We start from the raw sequence: 23,802 nt of genomic DNA, 5'->3' as shown, positions 1-23,802 counted from the left end.
GTTTGGAAGCACTGCCCTGTTCCAGCAGTGTTTGAGGGCTCTGGAGCTGGGCCTGTGGCACCTGCAGGACATCAGGGTGAGCACAGCACGATCCTGGAGGCAGCTACAATATCCCAGCCTGCCCACGAGTACCTGAGGTCGATGTAGTGTCACATGCTCAGGAGTCACAAATGTTACAGTGAGAGCTTTGAAAAGGAAGAAGGTTAAAAATCAGCATTTGAAGGAGTGAAGTGGCTCCTGTTGGAGGAATCTGGGGTGGTGATGATAAAGGACTGAGGCAGAACCTCAGGATTCAGTCTGTGCTGAGTCTTTAGGATGCAGCAGGAACTCGAGTGCTTCTGTCTGTTGTGGTTTGCACAGCCCTGGGAACATCTCCTTTCCTTCCACTGCAGGGAAGGAAACAGCCCAGGGCTCTAACAGCTGAAGGGTGAAACACACAGCTTTGCAAGCTGGACTTTGTGGTGTTTGGGGTTTTGTCCCTTTGATTTCAAAAATGCCCTCGTGTTCCTGCTCGGCCTCCAAATGACTCCATTTGTTTCAGTGGAACAGCTCCTGCACAAATACAGCAATGGCTTATCACTGACATTTCCTGCTCCCCCAGGCTGAATGTGTCAGCCTGACCCCAACACCAGCTCTGAAAGACAAGATGTTTCTTTAATTATCTCAGAGATAGCGAGGACAAACAGCCAGACCTTGTGTCATCCTTGTTCTGAACTGAAAAGTACACGCTGTTGTGCTGCCCAGACAAGAGCAGAACATTTGCAGCCTGCAAAATGCTGTTTCTCAATGCCACTGACACGTCCTGGCTTGAGAACATCCACACTGGGCTGAGATTGTGTTTTAGCAGAAACAAACACACTAGAGATAGAAACAAAGCAAAATCTGGTGATGTGCATTGCAGGAGAGTTGTTAATTAATGAGTGGGATTTCCAGGCTTACAGCAGATATTGTTGCCTTCCATGTAAAGGCAAAAAAAAAGCTGCTACAAGGACCTCAGCCATCACATTGTGCCAAGAAATCAAAAGCAAAGGGAGGAAAACAAATTAATTTCAGCTGCCTTTGTGCTAACATACAATAAAGAACAGGAACAAAGGTCTGGGTTTAGGTATGTCAACATCTCTCGTGTAGTAAAATATATGCTGGCTTTTAAAATAACATCACAATGAATACAAACTTCTATTTAGAGTCTTTACCTTGTCCTGGGCTGGGTCAGAGCACTGTAACACTAGGTCAGTAAGGAAACAGTTTTGTTTTAGGGATAAACCAGGATTTTTTCCCTTCTGTAGTTAAGAATCCAAGGTTACTCAATGAAACCAGGGTCTTTACTTAAAAAAGAAACAACAAACTCTGAATGCTCATCTGTTGTTTTTAAGTACTGCCCTGACTTGGTGGGGTTGGAACTGAACTCGTTCTTTTCCACTTTCTTTGAAACTTCCTTTTTTCAGCCTTCAATGTGGTGTACAATGCTAGACTGGCCCCACAGTGGTGGGCAGGGAACACTCTCACGTGTGTGAATTTCTTATGTATACCTAATTTTCAAACATCCTACACATGGCAAAAGCCAAATCTTGTGGGTTTTTTCTTTGAAACGATCCTTTGAGGCAAAGTAAGAGAATGTGAATATAAACACAAAGCGCAGCCACTGCCAGGGGCTCTGCGTACCCACAGCGCTGTTTTAAACCTGGGAAATATTTTCCCTTTTTGACCTGAAAGATCGGTCTACATAATTTTCAATACTTTAAATTAAAACATTAAATAGTTTAACTAAATGCAGGCTGGGGAATGGGTACAACAAACCCGACACCGTCCATTTGACACCGGAGCGCTGCGGCCATCTCCGGGGGGCCGGATTTCACTCTTTGTTCGCTGAATCCCTTCTCTCGAAGCCCCTCGCTCCCACAGCCGGGGGTTTTGTGCTTTTCTCTTTTTTTGTTGTTGTTAATTATTTCACCTCTTTGAAGCCCCCAGCGGCAGCTGGCGGGGGCGTTCCCCGGGATGTTTGTTGTGCTAATTCGCGGCCGGGGCGGGGCTGGCAGCGGGGCCGGGGGGCTGTGGCGAGGGGCCGGAGGGGCCCGCGGGCGGTGCCGGGCGGCGGGGCCGGCCCGGGCGGGACAAAGAGCGGCGGCCGCTCCCGCGCTGCCCTCCGTGAGGGGATTCAAATGGCGGCCCCGCCCGCCCGCGCGCCGCGGCCGCTCTGCCCAGGGCCCGCCTGGCAACAGGCGGGGCTTGGCTCCCATTGGCGGAGCGCGCGGAGGGCGCGATCCCATTGGCTGAGACCGCGCAGCCCCGCGCAGGGGGGAGGAGGGAGAGGGTGTTAAACGGCGCAGGACGCGGCCGCCATTTTGTGAGGGAGAGTGAGGGGCGGTGCGGAGCGGAGCTAAGCGGGCTCGGGGGGCGGGGGTCGGACGGTGACGGCGGAGCAGCGCGGGGTCGGTTCCCGGAGGGCCGTGTGTGTGTCCGTGCTTGTGGGCGAGCGGAGCGGACAGAAGTCGGTAAGGACGGAGCGGTGCGGGAAGGGCCGGGCGCGGCCGCCGCCATGTTGTGCTCCGTTGTGGGGGAAGGGGGGACGGGGGGGTCCCGGCTGCCCCCAGGTGTCGGTGAGAGAAGGGAGAAAGTTCGGAGGCGAAGAAGCTCCGGTCAGCGGGAGCAGAGGGCAGCTGGGCCGGGGCCGGTGACGTTATCTCGGCTTTTGGTTGCAGTCCAAACAAGGCGGAAGCTGGAAATGGAGATGGGCGGCTCCTCTGGAGCTCTGGGAGGGATGGGCAGGGGGCTGCTCCGTTTGGGGAGCTGAACAGACTCGAGTGCGTCAAGGTTAAAATCTCAGAGATCCCAGGAAAGACAAGCCATGAGCCAAACAGGACATTAGTGTAAGAGTTATTAAGGAATTACTCGGCTAACGAAGGTTAAAGAAACAGCTGACAGATGACAAATGGAGCTCTGTGATGGCTGGGGAACGTTTGGACAATGTGGGCAGTTCCTGTATTGTCCCAGTTCCCAAAGTATTTTCCATTGTACTTTACATTTTCCCTACTAAAACGAAAGGGCAAAAGTTCTTGATTGTCTGTTAAAATGCTTTGTAAGACAGAGCACGAGCAAAATGTTACTTGGGATAGGCTAAATATGGTGAACTTGATGTAAGTAGAGAAAGACAAAGCTGTGTCTTTTTGGATGGGGTTTTGGGCTTTTGTTTCTAGGATGTTGTCGTCTTTAACATATAAACAGACACAGCAGAGTCTGAACTATTTCTGCTTGCCCTTCTGTCCACCCCCAAGTGAAGCAATTTTTTCCATAATCTGAAATTTTTTTTCTCATTTCTGCAGCAGGACTTCTCCCTTGGAGCTTCTGTGCCGAGAATCCGATGTTGGGCTCGGCTCCCTGGCTGAAGACAGCAGATCAGCCCATGAAAACTTCTATTCCCAGCCAAAGGAAGGAGTCCAGCACAAGGCAGCACCTCTTCTTTCAGGCTTGGAAGCAAGAAAGGGGGCAAGAGTTGGAGAGTGTGGAATCGGAGAAGACCACTGAGAGGTAAATGGAGTGGGGAAATAAACATTGCAGGAGAGCAGGGAAGTGCTGAGTGTGCTGTGCTGGAGTCTGGGCATGGGCTTTGGGAATTGTGTGAAATCTGCTCCACTTGAGGTGCTTTTCAGCTCATTTTGAGTTTATCAGAGCAATTCTTACACTTACCAGGAATTTTGGGCAGTGGCCTTATCAGTGCAAACTTTGCCCAGTCTTAAGGTGCTAACAGGCTGAATTTAAATGTCTCAGCACTCAATATTGACTGATAAAATCTGGCTCTGCCTTTTTTGAGCAAGGTTTTGTCAGTCCCATTTCTCCAGTTACACCTTTTCTGAGGAGAGAAGTGGTGTGTTTAGAGCCAGTTTTGGTTAGGTTGTTTTTTGTCCCTTTGCTTGAAATCTAAACATTCTCTGAAATACTTTGTTTAAAAAAAAGCAGTAAAGACTTATCCTGACTGCTCTTGTTTTTGCAGGTGACATTTAAGTTGAAGATGGGCGGTGGAGAAAGATACAACGTTCCCGTTCCCCAGTCTAGAAATACCACCAAGAACCATCAGCAACTTAAAAACAGGCAGAAGAGCAAAGACCCCAACTCTCAGATGAAAAGCTACGTGAAGAAGGAAAGAGGCAACGGCTGCAGCTCCTCTCCTGCTGCATGGCAGGCCATGCAGAAAGGGGGGAAGAACAACGTTCACTTCCCCAAGAATCCCAACTGGAATCCTGCTCTGTCCAATCACAACCTGTTGTTCACCCCTCAGAGCAACCAGAACTATGCTGGAGCCAAGTTCAGCGAGCCACCCTCCCCAAGTGTTCTGCCTAAGCCACCAAGCCACTGGGTACCTGTTTCTTTTAAACCTTCTGATAAGGAAATAATGACATTTCAGCTCAAAACCTTACTGAAAGTCCAGGCCTGAGGTGTAACTTGTGTGATTTTCAGAAGTGATTTCGACTGTCAGGGTTTCAGATTTGAGCACTGTTATTCCAAACTCCAGGTGTGCCAGGACCAGGTGTTCTTGCTGCATGTAGTTAGTCACTTGGAGAGGGGTGAAAGTTTACATTCCCCTCATCTTTTACCTCAAAAGTTCAGTGCTGTGTTCACCTCACTGTGAAATAGATATTTTCTTGTAAATCAATCAAATCCTGAGCAGTCACCATTTACTGTATTTAAGAATAAATGGGACTGTGTGCCAAAATTGCAATTGTGGCTTTGAATTGTTAGAAAACCACCTTTTACCTAACTTAATGCAGCATGAACTGAAAATAAAAACGCACTGAGAACTTAGTCAGGTTATTTGCTGCTTTCAGGCTGGTGTGAGATTTGCTAAACACTCTGCAGAGCAGAAACCTCCACCTGGGCACACGGGGAGGCACAGCTGATCCTCTGCCCTGCCCTGTGAGCTTTAGTGGCACTCCTGCAGCGCTGGGTGAGCGTTTCAAGCCCCTGACTCCCATCTGGAATGTTCTGGAAGGGTGTGGAAGAACTCCCGGGGCAGAGCCAGCTGTGCTTCCCAGGAATCTCCCTGAGTGCCAACTAAAGACCTTGCATTGCCAGGTGACTGCCAAAAAAAGCTCCCCCAAATCCTTTGTGTGCCCACTGCACTGAGGAGTTCTAAACCACAGTTTTGTATCGGTTTTTATAAAAAAAGGTGGAGTAGTTCCTTAGTTTGGTGTTAATTGGTTCCCTTGTAACAATTAATAGTTTGGGGCAGGTGTTAGATGTTTTCACAGGGAAGACAGAGCTATGTAAATACATGTAAAACATTGTAGCATATGTAAATTTCTGCTGGGCTTTCCTGCACAGAAGTATTTTTAGTACAAAACTGCTGAATGTAAGATGACCATGTTGAGTACGTGGCCTGGTTTAAAAAAAATGATATTTTGTTTAAAAAAAAAATTAAAAAAAAAAAGACATTTGTGGCTGTGCCCTTGCACTTCACATGCAATGAATATGCACATTGTATTTGGTTCTAATCTCATTTTTTTAAGTAAAATCAGTGCAAAAATGCTTATTTAGATTTTTTTTTTAATTAAAGAAAAAAAAAACCTAAAAAAAAAAAAGAAGCTGCTGGAGTTTCAGATCCCAGTTCCTCCTGTTGTGAATGTGTACGAGAGGAGTGTGTTCAGTGATGAAAAAACACTGAAATGTTCCAAATCAAGTGTTTCACAAGAAATGCAAATGCCTGGGTTCAGGTGCTTGATAAAACTGAAGGATTGGAATCATTCTGTGTTTGTGAAATGCATCAAGGCTCTGTAAAACAACATTGTGTCCCAATCTTTGCTAAAATCCCTCGGCAGAGGGTCAGGGCTGGTGGCTCCTGAGCTGTCACCTTCCAGCTGCTCCTGCTGCAGGGTGACATCGGGAGCAACCAGGGTTCTTTCAAAAAGATGACAAGGATTACTAAAAAAAGTGCTTTAATTTGAACGGGCCTTTTGCAGATTGTGAAATGTTTGGAGGTGTCTTTCTGTACATTCCAAATGCAGTGGCAGCTGAGCTGAATGTTTACAAAATTATTGCTCCAAATCACACGGAATTGGCAGTCTCTAAACTTGTGTTGTGACCTGGACCTTCACCAGAGTCTGAGCTGAATCCCAGTTAATTATCTATCCTCCACTTCAAATTGTCAATTACTGATGATGTTTGTACAAATTGGAAACAAAACATAAATAAACTTTTTTTTTTTACCCCCTAAAAGCATCTCTTTGTTTTCAGATGGAAATGGAAAAGCGGGATGACCTCATTTTGGCAGTTCCCTTCTCAAGAGAGGTTTCTTTAACTGCAGCCTTCTCTTCATGCCTTTGCAGTGGTTAGGGCACACAGGGCTGGAGAATTAACACTAATTAACCAAAAGCTCGGGGCTCCGTCTCCCACACACTACAGCTGGATTAATTAAGTCAGAAGGTGCTCTCAAGTTATAGTCAAAACTTGTACATTTTATTCCCAATTCACAGGGTTATTTGCACAGATGGAACACAAAACTCAAGAAGAAAGGATGTGGGTGAATAAAACATCAGCATCTCCCATCAAACACACTACAGGGTACAGAGTCTTCCCTTCCTACAATAGTCTCAGCAGCAAGAGCATCTTCAGACAAATATTAATTATAGCAATGGACTACAGACTTTTTTAAGCAAGTTACAAGATAAATGGAGAAAACCAGCAATTCTTAATGGGTGATTATGTCCTAAAAATGTGTCAATTTTATCCCTTTGTACTTCCCTGGCAAGGCCCGAGCAGCAGTGCTGGGTGAGGCTGCACTGTCCCGCTCTGAGCACGCCCCAGCTGGCACCAGGCTCAACAGGCAGGAAAAAAGCTCTGTCCAAGCAGAGAGCTCCAAACAACATTGAAACCAAAAGATTCCACTTTGAGTAAAACCATGATACTGTACATTAAACATCTTGATAAGACATAGAAAGGATAACATTGAGCTTTCAGAGACCAGTCTATCAGAGTCCCTAATTAAACACCCAGCTACTTAACCACTAAATTGAAGATTTTTAATTACCAGTTGGGTGCATGGACTTTAGGTGAAAAAGAAGTTCCAATAGAGCCTTCTATGACTGCTGACACCAATCGATTCGCTGCAGATATTTTGGAGCACAGCCATTAATTTCAGCAGAGGTTTTTTTTTTTTTACACGCTACTTCAATTCTACAAATTTTGCAGGAATGACAAAATCTAGATTTACCACAGAAAAACATAATTCCCACCGTTCTTGAGACTCCAAAAGAAAGATATCTAGACATGATCTTTTGCAGCCTGCAAAGTTCTTGCATTCCAGCTGTGCATAACCTGCAGGAAGCTTGCACAAGACAGGCTCCTGCTTTTTTTAGGGCAGGACTGGGATACCTGCATCAAGGAAGGGAGATGTTATCTAGATGGGCTGTGGCTTGATTTGCATGAATGCATAAACATTCCCTGCCCTTTTGGCCACATCCTGCTAACTCGTCCCCAACTGAAAGGCCCACAGAACAGCTTCTTCACAATTTTTCCATGGGAGCAAGAACTAGGACAACATCTTTATTCATGCACTCTTGAAACATCGTGGGTTTGTGTTCGGCTTTTCTGGCTTGTTCATATACACAAGTCAAGTCAAAGTTTAGTCCTACCTCTGGGAGAGAAAGAAAGAACCATCAGAACTGGCAGACACTACATTATACTTGCAATGATCTGGCTTTTCAAAACAAAAATTAAACTGTGCTATACATAAATGCTGAGGCACACAATATAAGGACATGCTGACACAACAGTTAAGGAACAGTTACTGTTACTCTGCCTGGACGTGGAGATTTCTCCTCCCTCCTCCCCCCTCGCAGCTCCAATTGCAGCTGGAGCAGCAGCAGCACCAGGCACAGCAATCCCTGCGGGCCCTGCAGACCCAGCCCCGCTCTCCCCACCTCGCAGGCACCAGGACCCTCTCAAGCAGCAGGTAGTCATGAAGACTATATTTATATATATAGAAATCTATAAAGCTGAAAAGAGTGGGGTTTGTGCTGCTAAAGCAGAAATAATCACAGCTCAGCGTAGAAAGGGTGACAGTGGGTTTATGAAAGCAATTGAGTGCTTTACAGAGGATTTTTGTCTTTCAGGGCAGCACCTTCAGCTGGGCACACACCAGGGCCACGAGGCAGCTCCAGCCCCGTTGCCACCTCCCACAGAACCACTGCTGGCACCAGTTTGGACATGGCAATTATAAAAATGATTCTGTATGAACCTTCAGTCGTTGTTTTTAAGTAGTTTCATAACCTGGCTAATAATATCTGAATTATAACCTATGGGGCAAGTCCATCCAGCAATAATGAAAGTTAATGGCAAAGAAAATTCAATATATTAGAGTACAATTCATGCTTAGTGTTCTCAGTTTGTCTTGTACCCCTTCAAAAATGTGAAGTGACATTATTTATTCAGACACTAAATGAAAAATTCCTGCCCTTACTGAAATACCATAGTAAGGATTTTACTCCATAAGGGATGCATAGCTCTACTCCTAACCATGCTCTGGAGTAAAATTCTAATGCTACAATAATTCCAGTGGATCAGTATTTCCTTCATTTTTTTATTACAGCATGTTTGCTAAATTTACAGCAAGCAGAAAATAAGCTGGGTCTTTAGTTATTTTGATCAAAACATCGATGTTTTAAAGGTAGTACACAATATTTGTTAAAAAGAACATATAAAAATACCTTTTTAGAAGCCTCTATAAGAAAGGAAATACAAAGTTTAATCCCACAACTTTCCTCTGCTAGAGCTGCACGCTACTGCTACAGTTTTAAATAGACTTTTTGCTGTTTTAAACTATACATCCAGGAAAGTCTACAAAATTAAAGGAACGTGCATATAAATGATTGCATAGCAGAACATGAACATTAACTGCAAACAGTAAAGAAAAAGTTAGAAATACTATTAAATGTACAAAGGTTCTAGGATCAACCCCTAAGCACGTTCCGCTGACGAGATCCCAAAGCCATCTGCGCTTCTGGAAAGGCCCTGCTGAAACACTAAACCCAAACCCTAAAACATTTCTCTAAAAAGGAACTTTTGGAAATCAATGTCTTTATATGCTACAGACATCAGACAGCGAGGAACATTAAGTGTTTGATGGTGGCTTTTGAAGGCAAAGAGAAAAAAAAAAAAACAATGCCAAAAGCCATTTCCATAACAAAGGACCTTGCCTTCTAGAGAAATACTGGCAAGACTACACACTGGGTTTGTTATTTTTCACGTTCAATTTTCTAAATATACTGTATTAGTGATAAACTACATAACTAGAGATGCAGCTCTTGTTCATATCCAACTTCAAACATTTGTTCTGAAGGAAAATGAAATCTTTTAACCAAACCACTATCCATTCTGAGGAAGGAGTGATTCAGGCTTGCTTGACCAACTGCTTTTTTGCTGTGTAAAAAGCAAGCAAGCCTGGTAACCCAGGGAGATGGCTACAGTTTGATACCTATGAATACACCAACTAACCACAGGAGTCATTGGCATAAAAGTTTAGTTCTTATATACTGTACACACACAACTCGAAACGATCTACTTGTATCTAACAGCAGGAAAACTAAGCAACTTTATGGTTAACTGCTCACTAAAACTGAGAATAGATACAAAAAACTGCATAAAATGTACACACAACCTAATATTTAGTTGCTGTGCTCTTTGCTGAAATGTGAATTTAGATTTTCCATTTCAAGGTGGGTTTTTCCCTCACTTTCAGCACCAGCAGCCAGGGCAGAGGCAGTGAAGCCTCTCCTCTATGCCAAGGCTCTGAGTGAGCTCCCAGATCAGCTCTCTGCCCATGTCGTACATGCAAGGTCAGTGCCATCTCTCCAGACAGCAGGCTAAAGAGAAATCTCCCAAATCTCCCTGCACAGAGCTCCATGTGCCAACCTGCTGGGGCTGGTGGGCACGGAGAACACCGAAACCTGCCCTGGAGCCATGGAAACAAACTGCCAGGCTGACCTCCCAGCAGCCAGTGTTGCACTACAGCTGTCCAGTTTTCCTTTTCCTCACAAAGTTTATAGAGTTGAAGAACCAGTCAAACAGCTGGTTTAACTGCCCAGCACAAACTGGTACCAATTTCTCTACGGGTGTGACATTTGTAAAAGGACAATGTTGCAAGTTACGATCAATCAAGTCATCACCAAATATCTAAGCATTAAAAATGCAAATCTTTACAAAAATATACATAGAGACACCACAACCAAATCAGTAGCTGCCCATGACATTTAACCAAATGGACAATCTCTCTCCCTCTCTCTCTCTGTGGCTTCTCAACACTGTTTTAATTTCAACCATTGTTGGCTACAGGGAAAACTGACAAAGAAAATATTTTTTAGCACTGTTGCAACATCATATTCCTGATAATTTAAGTAAACTGAACTGTGTGTAAATGAATCTTACATGCCTAAACCAACATGGATACACTGTTAGTGGCCACTGGACTTGGGACTAGTCCAAGACCTCGATCTGGATTTTGACCTAGATCTAGAATGTGATCTTGACTGTGATTTGGATCTAGCTGGTTCTTTTTTTCTCGACTCCTTCTCATATCTTGAGCTGGACTTATAGTGTGTTTTAGAATCTGTTTTAGAGGTGCCTCTAGATTTGGTGTGAGATGCAGACCTAGACCGTGATTTAGCCTTCATTTCTTTCTTGGGCTGTGACTTGGATCGTGATCTTGAATTGGACTTAGATCTTGAAAAAGATCGATTGCGGTGTTTGAACCTAGCAGAATAAAGGGGAGAGAGGAGATTTGAATGTAAAAACACTATTCTTACACATCTAGTACATCAAAAATTGTTTACCGTTTTTGCAGGAGAAACTTTTTTTTTTAACCTATAGTTAAAGGAATACAGTGATCTAGCTTGCAATTGAAAGGGTGTAAAAAGTGGATTTTTACCTATCATTGTCCGAATGGCTTCTGCTACGACGAGGTCTTCCAGTAGGTCTACTGCTAAAAAGGTACATCAGAAAAAGTAAACGGTGACAAATACCTATGCACACATACAAACACTTAACACATTGTATTTTCAAGCTGTGCATTTGCTTTTAGCTACTCTCCAATGCAGCACAGAATGGTTTCATTCATTACTCCTGATCAGATGCAGCATGCAAGGTACGCAACTCCCAGCGGTTACTCCCACGATAGAAAAAAAAAAAAAGATTATTGCAAAGTGTGACAATGAAATAGTGAGCGTGGTGTGTGAAACAGTCACAGTGCTGTGCAGCTGAGGCCAGCCCCACACACTACACTTACTTTCTGGGACTGTAGGATCTTCTATAGCTGTAATCAAAGGAGCGACTCCTCGACCGCCTGCGCTCGTAGCTGCGACTCCGAGACCGCCTGTATCTGTCATAGTCATCGTAACGAGAAGAACTGTACAGGTTTCTCCCTTCCTTGGCTTTCATTTGGTTTGGTGCTGTAAAAATAGCAATATTTGCAGGTGAGGATGATGCCCTACTTTCTCCCCTCAAGGTTTAAGCCTCGTATTTGGTGTTGAGCAGAAAGGTTCGTTCGTGATTTGATGGGGCAGGTGAGAGGCTGCTCTGTGCCATTTGTTTTGTGCTGCTTGGGCCACTGGACACAAATTAATGCAGCCCTGGGGGCACTTAAATCCAGAAAGCAAAACAAACAAAAAAAAAGCCCCCTCAAAAGCAGTCAGAAAGGACTAATGCTCCATAAAAGCAGAACACAGAGCCAGCCAAGGTGATTTCAGGCCAGCTGGAAACTGGTACAGCAGGTCAGAGCCATGACTGACACATTCTGACATTGCTGAATTTACCCAACGAGCGAAAGCTAATTAAACACTTTCTCCTGGCTGCACAGCACCATCATCACACCTGATCCACAGCTGTCTGCAATGATTAAAGGCCCAGCTTATACAAAGGCTTTGGTGGATGCCACACAAAGGGAAGTCTGATTCCAAAAGGAACCCCCCAATAAAACAATTCACTTTCACTCTGCAGCTTAGTTATTAAAGTAATTAAGACTGAATGAACCTATTAGTCTTCCACTGTATTTCCTCTAAGCAGCACAGCTATCCTTCCTTTCTATGAAATTCATGCTCCAAGTATTTAAACATGCTGGAACAAACATCCTCTGTACTAAATGGCTTCAAATTTTAAGTTTTTGGTGCTGCTTGCAACACACTAAGATGGATTTAGTTAATTTTGCTCAGAAACTTGTTAGAAATCCCAATGTTTATACACAGGGCAGAAAGCTGTCCTTTGGAGGGTAGAATTTCCACTGACTCCATTAAAGATAATTGTGAGGACCTGAGGGAGAACTGGACAGTCAGGTTGTTTCTCTGAGAGCTGTAACTAAAGCCCTTTAAGGTCTCTTTATTTCCAGGCACCGCATGAGTGTTACAGTCCTGGTTTATTCCAACAGGGCTGAGCCAGGTTTTACAAATCTTTATCTCCCTGCAAATTACGACTATGCACACAAACAACAGATGTAAAAGACCCAAATTCTCTTTGCATTTATCTGTTCAGAAAATACAAGTTCTGCTCCACCTTGAATTGAGATAACTAGAAACTGACTTTTATCCTGAAGCCAAATGAAAATGAAGACATTACCTCAATCCTGGAAATCACACAGAGCTGCACAGAAAGCTCTGAAGAAGGACTGTGGTGACTGCTGTACTTAGTTATCCATTTATAATTAAACGAGTCATTAACAGTCACTGCATGAAAGGCAGAACATCCATGTGCTATTTATATACAACAGGAGCACATCACAACAACGAGCAGCACGTGCAGGGCTGGGTGCTGAAATCAGGGAGGTGAAATGCAAGGAGATAAAATCCAGGGAGAGATAAAATGCAGGGAGAGGAGATAAAATGCAGGCACTCACTCTTGCGGTCCCCCTGTGCAAACTGGATTTCTATTTGCCGCCCACAAATCCACTTGCGGTCCAAGTTATGGAGAGCATCCTCTGCATCCCGGACATCTTCAAATGTGGCCAGTGTTAAGGTACTTGGCAGTTTGAGCAGTTTAACACATTTGGTATTTAAAATAAAAGTTTTCAAGTTATTTTCTCATTTTACAGCCATGTTTTAAGTATTTTCGTCATGCTACTCTACACACTAGTGTTTTCTTTAATTAACCACCAGCTAGCTGAGAACTCCTGTTACAAAATTAAAATCTTGTAACATGACCATGAATTTATCCATCAGCAAGCACTCGCTATGTGATACTCTAAATTTTTTTTTCTTCTCCCACTTGTACTTATGCAAAGAAAACAAAGGTATCCTTTCAAAACACACTTGTTAATGGTCATTTAATTCTCTCCACTACATTGAGTTTATTCAAATTAAGCCCTAGGTCTTAACTTATGTTGGACATACCAACAGTAAATATTAACTTTTAACGTAGGAATTGGAATAAAGCTTTCCTTTTTGTTTTAAACAACTGATTTTAGGTTTAACTGATGCCATGTCACAGCCCTGTGTGCAGAGAGAGCCTCCCCAGTGTGAGAGAAGGGCAGACACACTGGGAGCCCTGCAGTGCCACCCAGAGCCAAGGTACAGTGACAGACATTTGTTTTAATGCTGGAATCTACACCCCAGCTCGTGGGCCCCAAAACAATGAGTTGCCTCTCCCCTCCAGGCCACTCAATTCTCAGCAGCATCATCTCTGCAGGAGAGAAACTTCCATTTCATTCAGACCACAGTTACAGTAGCACTCACAAGAGAAATATTACAGGTTTTGTCAATGGACTAAACCAGAATAATTCATCAAATTACTGCTTACATGACAGACAGAAGAAAAACTGTTATTCTGTAGGATACATCAGGTATGACTCCTTTAATCTTGGCCACCATTCAACTTCATCTTGACCTTTAACTCTTTAAGTGCTTGTCAGAAGGACTTGTCATGAGATGCTTGGCCAAAAATGACAGATGGCTTTATCTTTAACTTTGAAAAACAACCTTTTCCCCCTTTTGCAGATAAAGCGAAGCTTTGTCTCCCATTATGGCTTGTCCTTCTTCCAGCTTTTCTTTATTTTTTCTTTTCCCAAACTCTCCCTTCTCTTCAAGCCTGATCCTTAAGAGGTCTTTGGCTTGTCTACTTGCCTTAATTGTTGAACTCTACTCTAAAGGTTCTTTCATGCTTTCTCTTTGGGGTCGCCATTACTGTACAGCTTTACATTCTGAGGCAACAACAGAGGACAGCAAATTAGGGGACAATATTAAAGAAAGAAGTTCACCTCATTTTTTACACAATCTGATTTTGATCAAGTGATTCCAGTTTCCATTTGTTAAATTAACAATGAATAGCAGCCACATTTTGCTAAGCACAACTTTACTTACACACCAGTGATAATAAAAACGTGCTAGACAATTTTGAGGCAGTGATAACTTTTCAATTAAATCATATAGTATTAATTTCAGTGGCATAAGCAAGCTTTTATATTACTGGATTTAAGTTTTGCAAAAAAGGCAAAGAACAATTGAGAGAAGTTAAATCTTCAAAAGTAACGCAACACCACGACATCAGTAAGACACTTATTAGATACAACACAAAAGAAACTGCTTTTTCATGGAGATTGGTTACCTCTTACACAAACTTGAATTTCAAACTTCAACACCCCTCACTAATGAGGCATCTGAAGAAAGGATATTGAACATAGGCAAATCCTCGGGGACGGCGAGTGTAGAAGTCAAGGGGAACGTAAACATCAACAATGGGCCCATAACGACCAAACTCCCGGCGCAAATCCTCGGACCTGCAACACCACAGACACCTGATGTGGCTTTGGCCCCGCCTGAGCGCCACAAACACCCGCCAGAACGAGCCTGAACAGGCAAAAATCAAATCTGCAGTTAATATCAGCACCCCTGGGGTTTGGAAGCATTTGGTGGAGGATGAAAGTGGAGTTTTGGGGGGAAGAAGTGTTTGGGCAGTGCTGGGAACACATGGAGCTTTCCTGAAACACTCAGGATGCTCAAGTACACCCTGGCAGTTTGAAACCAGCCTTCAGCACAACCTAAAACAGAAATGTAAACTGAGAAGTGATGCACACCACTTCATTCAATGCAGCCAAGGCTGGCAGAAAGGAAAGAAAGGATTGTTAAATTATCGTTGTTATTATTCAAGCACCCCGACAGTGATTTTGCAACACATAAACATCAATTATGAGATCCAAATAAACATTGTGAGAGCAAACCAGTCACCCAAACTCATTTCCATAAATAATCAATACTCACAACCACATCAAACAGGACAGATCTCAGTGAGCAGCCACTCATGCCCTCGGGATAGTTTTTCCAAAGAGTTGGCTTTAGAGAGCTGAGACAAAACTGCTCAGCTGCAGCCACCCCTGAACAGCCTCTCCTCAACAGAGGCTTCATACTCACATCAGCTCCTCACGTTTAATTTGAGGACAAAAACCTGCATGAGAAGATTGATGTAATACCATATTGAGGTGGTATGTGAGAGTTACTACTGGTTTTTGGTATTTTTTCCCTTTCTCTTGCACCAGCTGGGAAACAAATCTCCACAGTCAGTGCTGGCAGAAGGGGAGATCTCACAATGAAATCACTCCAAGAACTCAGTGCTTAAGGTGAATCCTCAACAGGATCCACAGTATTGTAAAGAATTTGGAAGTGATCATCCTTAGCTGTTCTTAAAGTAAAATAAACTATTGGAAAAATGAGCAAATTCATGGGGGAAAAAAAAAAGTTTAATTTCATTTCATCGTGCCCACAGGACGATGTGTAAATGTTCCACAAACAATAACAAACACCAAAGGTGTTTATGGTCACTAAACTGCCCAAGTGAAATGAAGAAAACCAGCAGCTCACCAAAAGCATACCAGGAATAAATAAGAACATGTGCAACGCTCTGGTTTTGTTGTTTCAATTCCCTACGAGAAGTTCTCTCACTGTTTAGTCCTTACAGGCTTTCAGAACCACACGATTATAACGGAGACCAAGCATTGCTTCCCTCAGCTCCGGACTGAGCGTCCCGAGAGGCGCCGGTACCCAACAAGCACCGAACATTCCACCTGCACCGGCAGCAGCTCCCCGCTAACGGGACCGGCCAGGCAGCAATTTCGGGCACAAACTCTCTATTTCCTCCCATCTAGCAGCAATCGTGCATTTCCAGAGGAGCATCCCAAAGCAGCGGCTGTCCGGCACGGCCCCGGTGCCACATCCCGCCGGACACGCTCCGAGGGCTGCGGGAGTTTCACTTTGTTGCGGCCCAGCTTTGTTCTGCCTGGACGCTGTTTGGAAACGAAGCCGCGTGGAGAGGCGGGGAACGACCAGCAGCATCGCGAGGAAAATGGAAGGCAGGGCAGGGAGAAGGGAGAAGCCAGGCGGAGGGAAGGAGCGGGCCGGGCTCGCCCCCTTCCCTCCCCTCCCCCTGCTGTGAGGGGATCCCCGCGGCCGCGGCCTAGCGAGCCCGCCAAAGCCTGCGCGAGCCCCCGCTCCGCCCCCACTCACCGGGTGTCGTCGGCCACGTTTCGCACGAAGAGCGAGGTGTTGGGGGGCCGCAGGTAGCGGGACATGTCGGCGGCGGCGGGGCGGACGGCAGGAAGGAGAGGAGGGAAGGAAGGAAGGAAGGAAGGAGGGAGGGAAGGAGCGAACGCGGCCCGGGCGCGGCAGGAGCGGCTGAGGCGACCCTGGGGGAGCTGCACCGCCCGCCCGCGCGCCGCCTCTCGCGAGACTTCCCGGGGGGGCTTCCGGCGAGAGCGAAACGCGGCGCCAAAATCCTGCCCCGCTCCGGCAGCGCGCATGCGCCTCGGCCCCGCGCGGGAGCTCGCGGGCCCGCCGGTGCGGACCGCGCATGCGCGATGTTCTCCGCATCCCTCCCCGCTCGCTTTTCCCGCCGAAAGAGCGGGAAGGGGGAGGGCGCGCGGGGCAAGATGGCGGCCGCGGCCCCGCCGTGAGGGGAGAGCGCGGCCCGGCCTTGTGCGACCGCCTCACGGCGCCGTGCCTCCCTCCTGTGCGCCCAACTGACACCGCCTCGGGCTCTAACGCCCTTCCTGAGGCTCAGGGGATCGTTGTCCTGTGGCATTGCTGTCGCAAAGTGTGGAGTATGTATAAGTTCTGTTAAGAAAAGGTGTTCTTTGATGTTTGACGTTTTTATGCTTTCTAGCCTAATCAACAAGAAGGGAGATGTAACCCGTGAAACGGCAGCTAACGAGCTCTAAGTGATTTCCCTGTGTTAGAATAATAAATTGGTAGAAATGCCTTGTTGAAGTTTAGGGCTGGACATGCTTTGATGATCTCAGACCTAGGGGGAGCTTAACAAAGCTGGAGAAAAAAGGATGCCCGCTGATAGAGGACACAAAGAATGCAGAATTTATGGGCCATCTGGCAAGAGCTCCCAAGATAAGGAAGAAACTAATAAACCCAACTCAGCAACCGTGCTGAAATGATCTCCAACTGGGTAAATGTAATTTTACATCTGCAGGGGCAGGTCATGACCACCAACCCACAGACCACTGGCCCAAAAGGAGACAACGGGACTAATTAACATGAGAAACAACAGAATAATTAACCAAGAGATGATGGAATACTAATTCAGAACTATGTGACCTGTAGCCAAGGCACACTAATTCCTTTGTTTGCTAAAATGTGTAAATAATAATAAATTTTGATCATTGGTGAGCTCGATTTGTGAAATCCCACAGGGCCCCAACTGTGCAACCCTGAAATAAATTACCAGTGTCTCTCTGGAGTGTGTAACTATTGTTGCACAGGGAGTAATTAATGCAATTTTTGTGGAGAACACCATTGCCCACTGCCCTGCTGAGCCCCAGGAGTTGTCACCAGGCTGTTTGCACAGGACCAGCCCTCTCCATTAAAGCTGTTTGTGTGATGAAAATAATCCAGTTGGTGGGTGGAGAGATGATTTCTCACCACGCTCATGTGTGACTCCCATAAAGGTGGATAAAAGGCACATCTGACCCCACAGTCACAGGGTTTGGTGAAGAGTTCAGTGAAAAGTGTCTGTATTTTCATGTGAGGGATTTGCAGCAAACTCCTGCAGGGACAGAAAGACTTGGAGCTGATGCAGCCCTGGTGTCTGCCACCAGTGTATTTTCATCTTTATTTTTAATATTCATGAATGGAAACTGGTGGGAGGACATTGCTGTTCATATCTTGGCAATCTCACATGAAGAAGTGCCTGATTTTTACAGGTTTTGAATGACAGATGATTCAAGTTTGAATGGCAGATGAAGTTCAGTCACTAACATGGGAGATGTGCAGACATACACACTTCCAAAAAATGGAATTTATGTGGTTGTGTGTTCAGGGCCTGTGTGCAGGACTCAACAGAGAAGGGATGAGGATCTCTGACCATGTTTTTTGTATTAAATATTTACAGTTAGCATTTATCTGTATGCAAGCAGCAGGTCGAGTTGTTACCTTGTGCAATATAAACACAGATCTGCTCACACAAATCATTAAAAGAACCTAAAAATCCAGCCAAGAACGCACATCAGAGACTGGAATTGTGGTGGGAGTGCTTGGCACAGAGCAAAAAAGAAAAAAAACCATTTTACAGACATTCTGAAAACAATTAATTTACCAGAGAGTGGACTTTGATGGATAGGAATCCATGCTGCCAGGAATACCTTGTCAGAGCTTGTCAGGTTGGGAATCAAAACTTGGAACAAGATCCAAGTTAGATTATAAATACTCCAGTGGAGTCCTTCACAGAAAAATGCACAGAAAAATTGTTTTTGTGGAATAGTGACTCCAGAGCTGCCATCCCAGGCTGTTATGCCATTGAGGAATGTTCATTCCTTTGGGCCATGGGACACAGATCTCAGCCTGATCAGAATCCTTCAGGTTTGACTGCTTCACATGAGGACCTGCACTGAATATTCCACCCAAATCTGGGCTGCTCTGTGGCTGAAGGACATTGCCAGCAGGATGGGAAAGATTGCCACCATTGCTGGAAAAATGAAATCGTTGCAGTTGTGAAGAAAGCCAGGTGAAGTGTTCTTTTAATTTTTTAGAATTTTAGCCATTAGAATGACTTGGCATGAGCTGTAGTTCTAAATAAGGTCAGTGTGCTTTTAGTGTGTGGTATCTGCAGCAATGATTTTGTAACGGGTTTGAAATGAGTAATGAAGGCTCTCTGCCTTGGCTTGGAAATAAACCTGAGGTGTTTTGCATGTTCCAACCTCCAGTTTGCAGGCACAGCCTTTGATCCTCGCAGACCTGCAGCACTCTGTGAATTTCCTGCTGGAAAGCCACAGCGTGTGTTTGGTTTGGTTTGGTTTCAGGGTGTGTTTGCAGCAGTTCCCCAGCAACTCCCAGAGAGAAGGGTGCTGAGTTCTTGGGTGCCTTTTTGCAGCACCAGTGCTTTAAAGCAGCTTTAAAACACCCTCCTCCTCCTCCTCCTCCTCCTCCCTGAGCTTTACCAGCCCCGATTTCTGTGCTGCTGATCTTATTTCTGTGTAACTCACATGGAATTTCATTCTGGCTGCAGGGCTGTGCCTGGCATTGGAGCTGCCTGGGAAGCAGAATGAGCACAATGATCCTTTATGCCACTGAAACTCCCCCTGAGAGCAGCCTTATCCCAGAATGAGAATGCACTTCCCAAATTGCTTGTATCACGTTGTGTGGGTAATAAATCCCAGCTTCTCCCCTCACAAACTGCTCTCCTAGCATGGGGAGATGGGAACTCAGCACTCTTCACTGGGATAAACCTCCCCATGAGGATTTTAAATGGCATTATCAGTCCAGCAGCTTTATTCATGAGGTCTTGCACCTAAAACCAACTCTAACCAATCTGCAGTGACTTCACTTGTGAATTGGGGCTGCTGATACAATAATAGGATCTAATCTCCTGTGTGTTTTATGCTTAATAGAGACACAGGCTCTGAACAGAGTCTGGTTTACTTCAGCCTCACAGACTTGGGCCATGACAAGACACTGGGAGTTCATTGCAAATTGGAAGAATGTTTAATTCTCTGTGCTCTTGTAGTGCCTCTTAATTGCACTTCTGTGTAATTCAGTTTAAGAACAGCCATCCGTGTTGTTAATGACTGCTGAGTGCTTCACAGCTTTTCAGATATTGCTGTTTCTATTGCTGGGCCATGTGGTTCAGATCAGCCCAACAAATGCCTGGTTGTTCTGTGCTGGCCAGGTCACAGAGAACAGGTTTGGTTAAAAACTAACCTGCAGCAGGAGCAGGAACTAAAGCTGAGTGTGTCCAGTCTGTGTGTGAGAATTCAAGGAGCATTTCTGTAGCTTTTGGCTGCTCCCAAGGATTACTGTGCTGAGCTGGAGCTGTGTGATTTATCCAGGTTGGGCTGTCCTTGAGGCAAATTTCTGTCACTGAGGACAGAGGGGAAAACACAGTCCTGTAACAAGGGACTGCTGGGAGAAAGGAGAGCAGAAATCATCGTGATTTCCTGTGCTGTTTGTTCAGATAAAACAGAGCTCACACCTTGTGGAAAGTGCACTTTATTTCAGGTATGTAAAGGTGTCACACAGGAGGATCTGTCTTTAGGCTTTCTTGCCTCTTCTGACAAGTGTTACTCCACCATATGTTATAGTCTGTGGAGACAAATACACATTTTTATAGCTAAGTGGCAGAAGTGTCTGTAATTCATGTATAAATCCATCCTAGTCCACAAGAAAACACAATCACAGCACCTGCCTGTAAATATATGTACAACACTTAAATATATGTACAACATTTGCATGAAGGAAAAGGTGGAGTTGGTTGTGCTGCTTGGAGCAGTCTTTATCCACTCTAAGCTAATCAACATTTTTTCCTTCAGCATTTTTCTGCAAGTGCCTTTATTTTCACTTATTTGCACTTACCTCCACCATTTCATTTCCTTTTACTTCCTGCTCATGAGAGAATTTGTCTGATTTGCACACCAGCTTCCCATTGACCAAGTTCACAGTGCACTGTTGGGACATTTAAAAAGCATTTTTAAAAATTAGATTTTGGCATTCAATTCCAGTAAGTAGAGGACTAATAGGAAATAAATTACACTCCTGTTTCATAATGACAGCTGTTAATTTGAACTGGAGAGCATTTGAATAGGAGTTTTAAGAGCATTTCTGTTTGTTAAAGTGGTAGAAATATTTGCAAATTGAACTGGTACAAACAAATTCCACTCACACACAAACTGAGGTTTAGGAATAAATAAAGATGTCCTGTTCTATGAATGCTTTACCTTCAGCTTCCTGCCATCCATGGTGGTGATGTCAGCCTCCTTGCCCAGTGTAAATGAGTTGGTTACAGATTTGTTGGGTGTTTTGGATGTCACAACAAAATCATTGCCTTTTTGTTGTATTTCAACAACAGGCTTAATGTCTTTGGCCATTTTGATGGTGTCGTCTGGCAACCCTGCAAAAATAGGCAAAACAGGACTTTTGTTATGGAAATAGCAAAATAGCAAATTGTGCCTCCCAGCAAAGGCACAAAAGACCCAAACCAGTACTGGAAGGTGGTGTCCAAGTTAAAAGACAAATCCTGCTTTGGATTCTCTCTTCTCTATGTTTTTTTTGCTCCATTCCTTCTACTCTGGTTAGGTTTTGGTGTGATATCTGGTGATGTGTCACATTATGCAGTTTCTTGTCGTAAGGGCTGCCCATGGTGTGATGATGCTCCATGAAAAGAACCACGTGTGCATTACTGTATTCTCCCAGGGAGTTGGGGGATTATCTGTCCAGTCAGAGCTGGAACACTGGGAGTACCTCACACTCCCTTTTTGGGGTGTCCCTGGCATGATTTGGAGGTGTCATTGTCACCAGGAGAGGGTTTGGTTCTGTCACGCTGTCAGACCAGGCTTTCCAACTGGAACTGGATCTCCCTCTCCTGAATATCTCCTATTTACTGTTCACAACCCCAACAGGAATCTTTTGTTGGCCAAGGTAAGTGCACATTAATCGGTGTAGCCAACTGGAACTGGATCTTCCTCTCCTGAATATCTCCTATTTCCTCTTCAAAACCCAACAGGAATGTTTTATTGGCGAAGGTAAGTGCACATTTATTGGTGTAGCCAACTGGAACTGCATCTCACTCTCCTGAATATCTCCTATTTCCTCTTCAAAACCCAACAGGAACCTTTTGTTGGCAAAGGTAAGTGCACATTTATTGGTGTAGCACCTCCTAATCCTCCCAGATTAGATTTGATAATCACCCAGAGATTACTGACATTATCACACTTGATAAACACTGCCAGGTTACTGACCACTTCTAGGTGATAATTATTCCCAGATTACTGACAGCGTTTTTGCTGCAGGAAGGGCTTCTCTACAATAATTGGGAGGCTGAATAAATCATGGATGGCTTTTTCTAGTTATATATGTTTATAAAATTACAGGTAATCAACACAACAGCTCTTCTTTGGGGGTTTATTATATGTTATATATTATACATTATACATTATATGTCATACGTTATATATTATATATTATATATTATATCTTATATGTTATATATTATATATTATATATTATATATTATATATTATATGTTATATATTATATGTTATATGTTATATATTATATATTACTTTCAGCTTCTTTTCCCATCCAAATTCAATCAAACAGACTGAACCAAGCAGGGCAGAAATAAAGGACAAACCCATGGGAACACAGCAGTCAGAGCTGTGCTGGCAGTGGCTGAGGAGGAGGAGGAGGAGGCACTTACCCAGAGCCTTGAGGAAGGCCTCGAGGTTCTCCTGAGCGTAGATGTGCCAGGTGCCAGCGAATGCCATGGTGGGACACAGCAAGGGCTGCCCCTGCCCTCGGGGATGCTCTTTATGGAAGCACAGGGGCCAGCCCAGATTGGCAGAGGGCTAATTATTAACTGGGAACAGCAATCATTAATCAGTTATTTGTTCTTAATGATCATAACCTCTCGTTCATGCTGCTCTCACCTTGAGGCTTGGGGTGCTGTGTTTGTTGTGGGGTACTGACCTCGTGTCCAGCCTTGTTGGAAAGTGTTGCAGTGCAGCTTCATTTGTTTGCTTTTTATTCACAACTTCAGTGTTTAACACATTCTCTGTGTCTTCAGTAGAATTCTTCAGATAAAGTTACAGCAGATCAAGGTGATTGGTGTTGTACAGCAGGAATTTCCTAATTATAACAATGTTCTCTGCTGTGACCCTTAATGAATGAATAAAATAGAATGAATACAATCATTCTATTTCTTTTAAAATTGGGGGCCTCCCATTGAGGACAGGCAAAATCATGTTGGAGTGGGACATGAGTGATGACTTATCCAGCAGATGTCAGTGATGTGCATCTAATGGAATTGAATTAAACTCAGCTTCTTTTTACTTTTTATTTTAATAGAAGATAAAAGATGAAACAGGGAACATTGCTGGGAGAGTGAATGCAGGAAGCAAATAGGATGTGTTGTTTTTTCTTCTCACCAACTGCACAAGGATTTCTTCACTCACTCCAGCCCTTGTGATGTTCCTTGCTGTCTGTGCAGGCCTGACTGTTGATTTTGGAAGACTCTCATTAGATGTGCCTTGCAATTAGATTGCTTAATTCAAACAGAGCCTTATCCCAGGGGTGGGTGACCTCTCTGAGTTAACTTTTCATTCTATTTAAATAGAGACACAATTCACAAGCTCAGCTTCTTCTTACCAACTCACCACCCTTTTTTAGTAGGTAATTTTAAAGAAGGTTCACACAGAAAGAGCCAGATTTGTAACTACATTTACCTGTGAGAATTCCTGATTTGCAGGGTCATTTTTATGTGTGGAGTGTGTCCTGATTTCTCAGGTGTAGTGATTTCATCATGGCTATACTCAAAGCAGTGCTGAGATGTCACCAAGGGGTTGAGTTT

At 44.4% G+C, this 23,802-nt stretch overlaps 3 protein-coding genes across 8 annotated transcripts; 1 reads left to right on the top strand and 2 right to left on the bottom strand.

The window, feature by feature from the left end:
• The first annotated feature begins 2,349 nt into the window (after positions 1-2,349).
• On the top strand, positions 2,350-5,576 carry PNRC2 (proline rich nuclear receptor coactivator 2). Of its 2 annotated transcripts, none has more exons than XM_054292305.1 (3): positions 2,350-2,492; positions 3,324-3,525; positions 3,989-5,576. In XM_054292305.1, exon 3 carries the CDS (start codon positions 4,007-4,009, stop codon positions 4,427-4,429), a length of 423 nt encoding a protein of 140 aa, XP_054148280.1. In that variant the 5' UTR covers positions 2,350-2,492; positions 3,324-3,525; positions 3,989-4,006; the 3' UTR covers positions 4,430-5,576. The 2 variants fall into 2 exon arrangements, with proteins under 2 accessions (XP_054148280.1, XP_054148279.1); XM_054292304.1 differs by having other exon boundaries at positions 3,321-3,525.
• Positions 5,577-6,425: 849 nt separating this feature from the next.
• Positions 6,426-16,668, bottom strand: SRSF10 (serine and arginine rich splicing factor 10). Of its 5 annotated transcripts, XM_054292297.1 has the most exons (7): positions 16,464-16,668; positions 14,639-14,743; positions 12,869-12,972; positions 11,270-11,432; positions 10,913-10,966; positions 10,636-10,737; positions 6,426-7,624 (listed from the first exon to the last, which is right to left on the bottom strand). In XM_054292297.1, the coding sequence occupies exons 1-7, from the start codon at positions 16,526-16,528 to the stop codon at positions 7,606-7,608; spliced, it is 612 nt and encodes a 203-aa protein (XP_054148272.1). In that variant the 5' UTR covers positions 16,529-16,668; the 3' UTR covers positions 6,426-7,605. The 5 variants fall into 5 exon arrangements, with proteins under 5 accessions (XP_054148272.1, XP_054148273.1, XP_054148274.1 ...); XM_054292298.1 differs by lacking the exon at positions 10,636-10,737; XM_054292299.1 differs by lacking the exon at positions 10,636-10,737 and having other exon boundaries at positions 10,913-10,963.
• Positions 16,669-20,489: 3,821 nt separating this feature from the next.
• Positions 20,490-22,741, bottom strand: LOC128947762 (fatty acid-binding protein, liver-like). The gene is made up of 4 exons (XM_054292202.1): positions 22,654-22,741; positions 21,173-21,345; positions 20,811-20,900; positions 20,490-20,540 (listed from the first exon to the last, which is right to left on the bottom strand). The coding sequence occupies exons 1-4, from the start codon at positions 22,718-22,720 to the stop codon at positions 20,490-20,492; spliced, it is 381 nt and encodes a 126-aa protein (XP_054148177.1). The 5' UTR covers positions 22,721-22,741.
• Between the last annotated feature and the right edge of the window lie 1,061 nt (positions 22,742-23,802).

Source organism: Melozone crissalis, unplaced genomic scaffold, assembly GCF_028551555.1.
Source record: "Melozone crissalis strain CALT ecotype California unplaced genomic scaffold, PUWL_Pcris_2 ptg000108l_1, whole genome shotgun sequence".
NCBI classification, from domain to species: Eukaryota; Metazoa; Chordata; class Aves; order Passeriformes; family Passerellidae; genus Melozone; species Melozone crissalis.
The sequence above is the reverse complement of the archived record's forward strand: the minus strand, read 5'-3'. Positions and strand labels throughout refer to the sequence as shown.

What these genes read in the sequence shown, in the direction of transcription:
- PNRC2 (XM_054292305.1), top strand. Translation starts at nt 4,007, where the DNA reads ATGGGCGGTGGAGAAAGATACAACGTTCCCGTTCCCCAGTCTAGAAAT.
- SRSF10 (XM_054292295.1), bottom strand. Translation starts at nt 16,528, where the DNA reads ATGTCCCGCTACCTGCGGCCCCCCAACACCTCGCTCTTCGTGCGAAAC. An exon ending in AACGTGGCCGACGACACCCG is followed by an intron (nt 14,744 to 16,463) that starts GTGAGTGGGGGC and finishes GTGGTGTTGCAG; the next exon opens with GTCCGAGGATTTGCGCCGGG. An exon ending in AGATCCTACAGTCCCAGAAA is followed by an intron (nt 10,967 to 11,269) that starts GTAAGTGTAGTG and finishes GTACCTTTTTAG; the next exon opens with CAGTAGACCTACTGGAAGAC.
- LOC128947762 (XM_054292202.1), bottom strand. Translation starts at nt 22,720, where the DNA reads ATGGCATTCGCTGGCACCTGGCACATCTACGCTCAGGAGAACCTCGAG. An exon ending in TGGATGGCAGGAAGCTGAAG is followed by an intron (nt 20,901 to 21,172) that starts GTAAAGCATTCA and finishes ATGTCCCAACAG; the next exon opens with TGCACTGTGAACTTGGTCAA. An exon ending in AAGGAAATGAAATGGTGGAG is followed by an intron (nt 20,541 to 20,810) that starts GTAAGTGCAAAT and finishes TTGTCTCCACAG; the next exon opens with ACTATAACATATGGTGGAGT.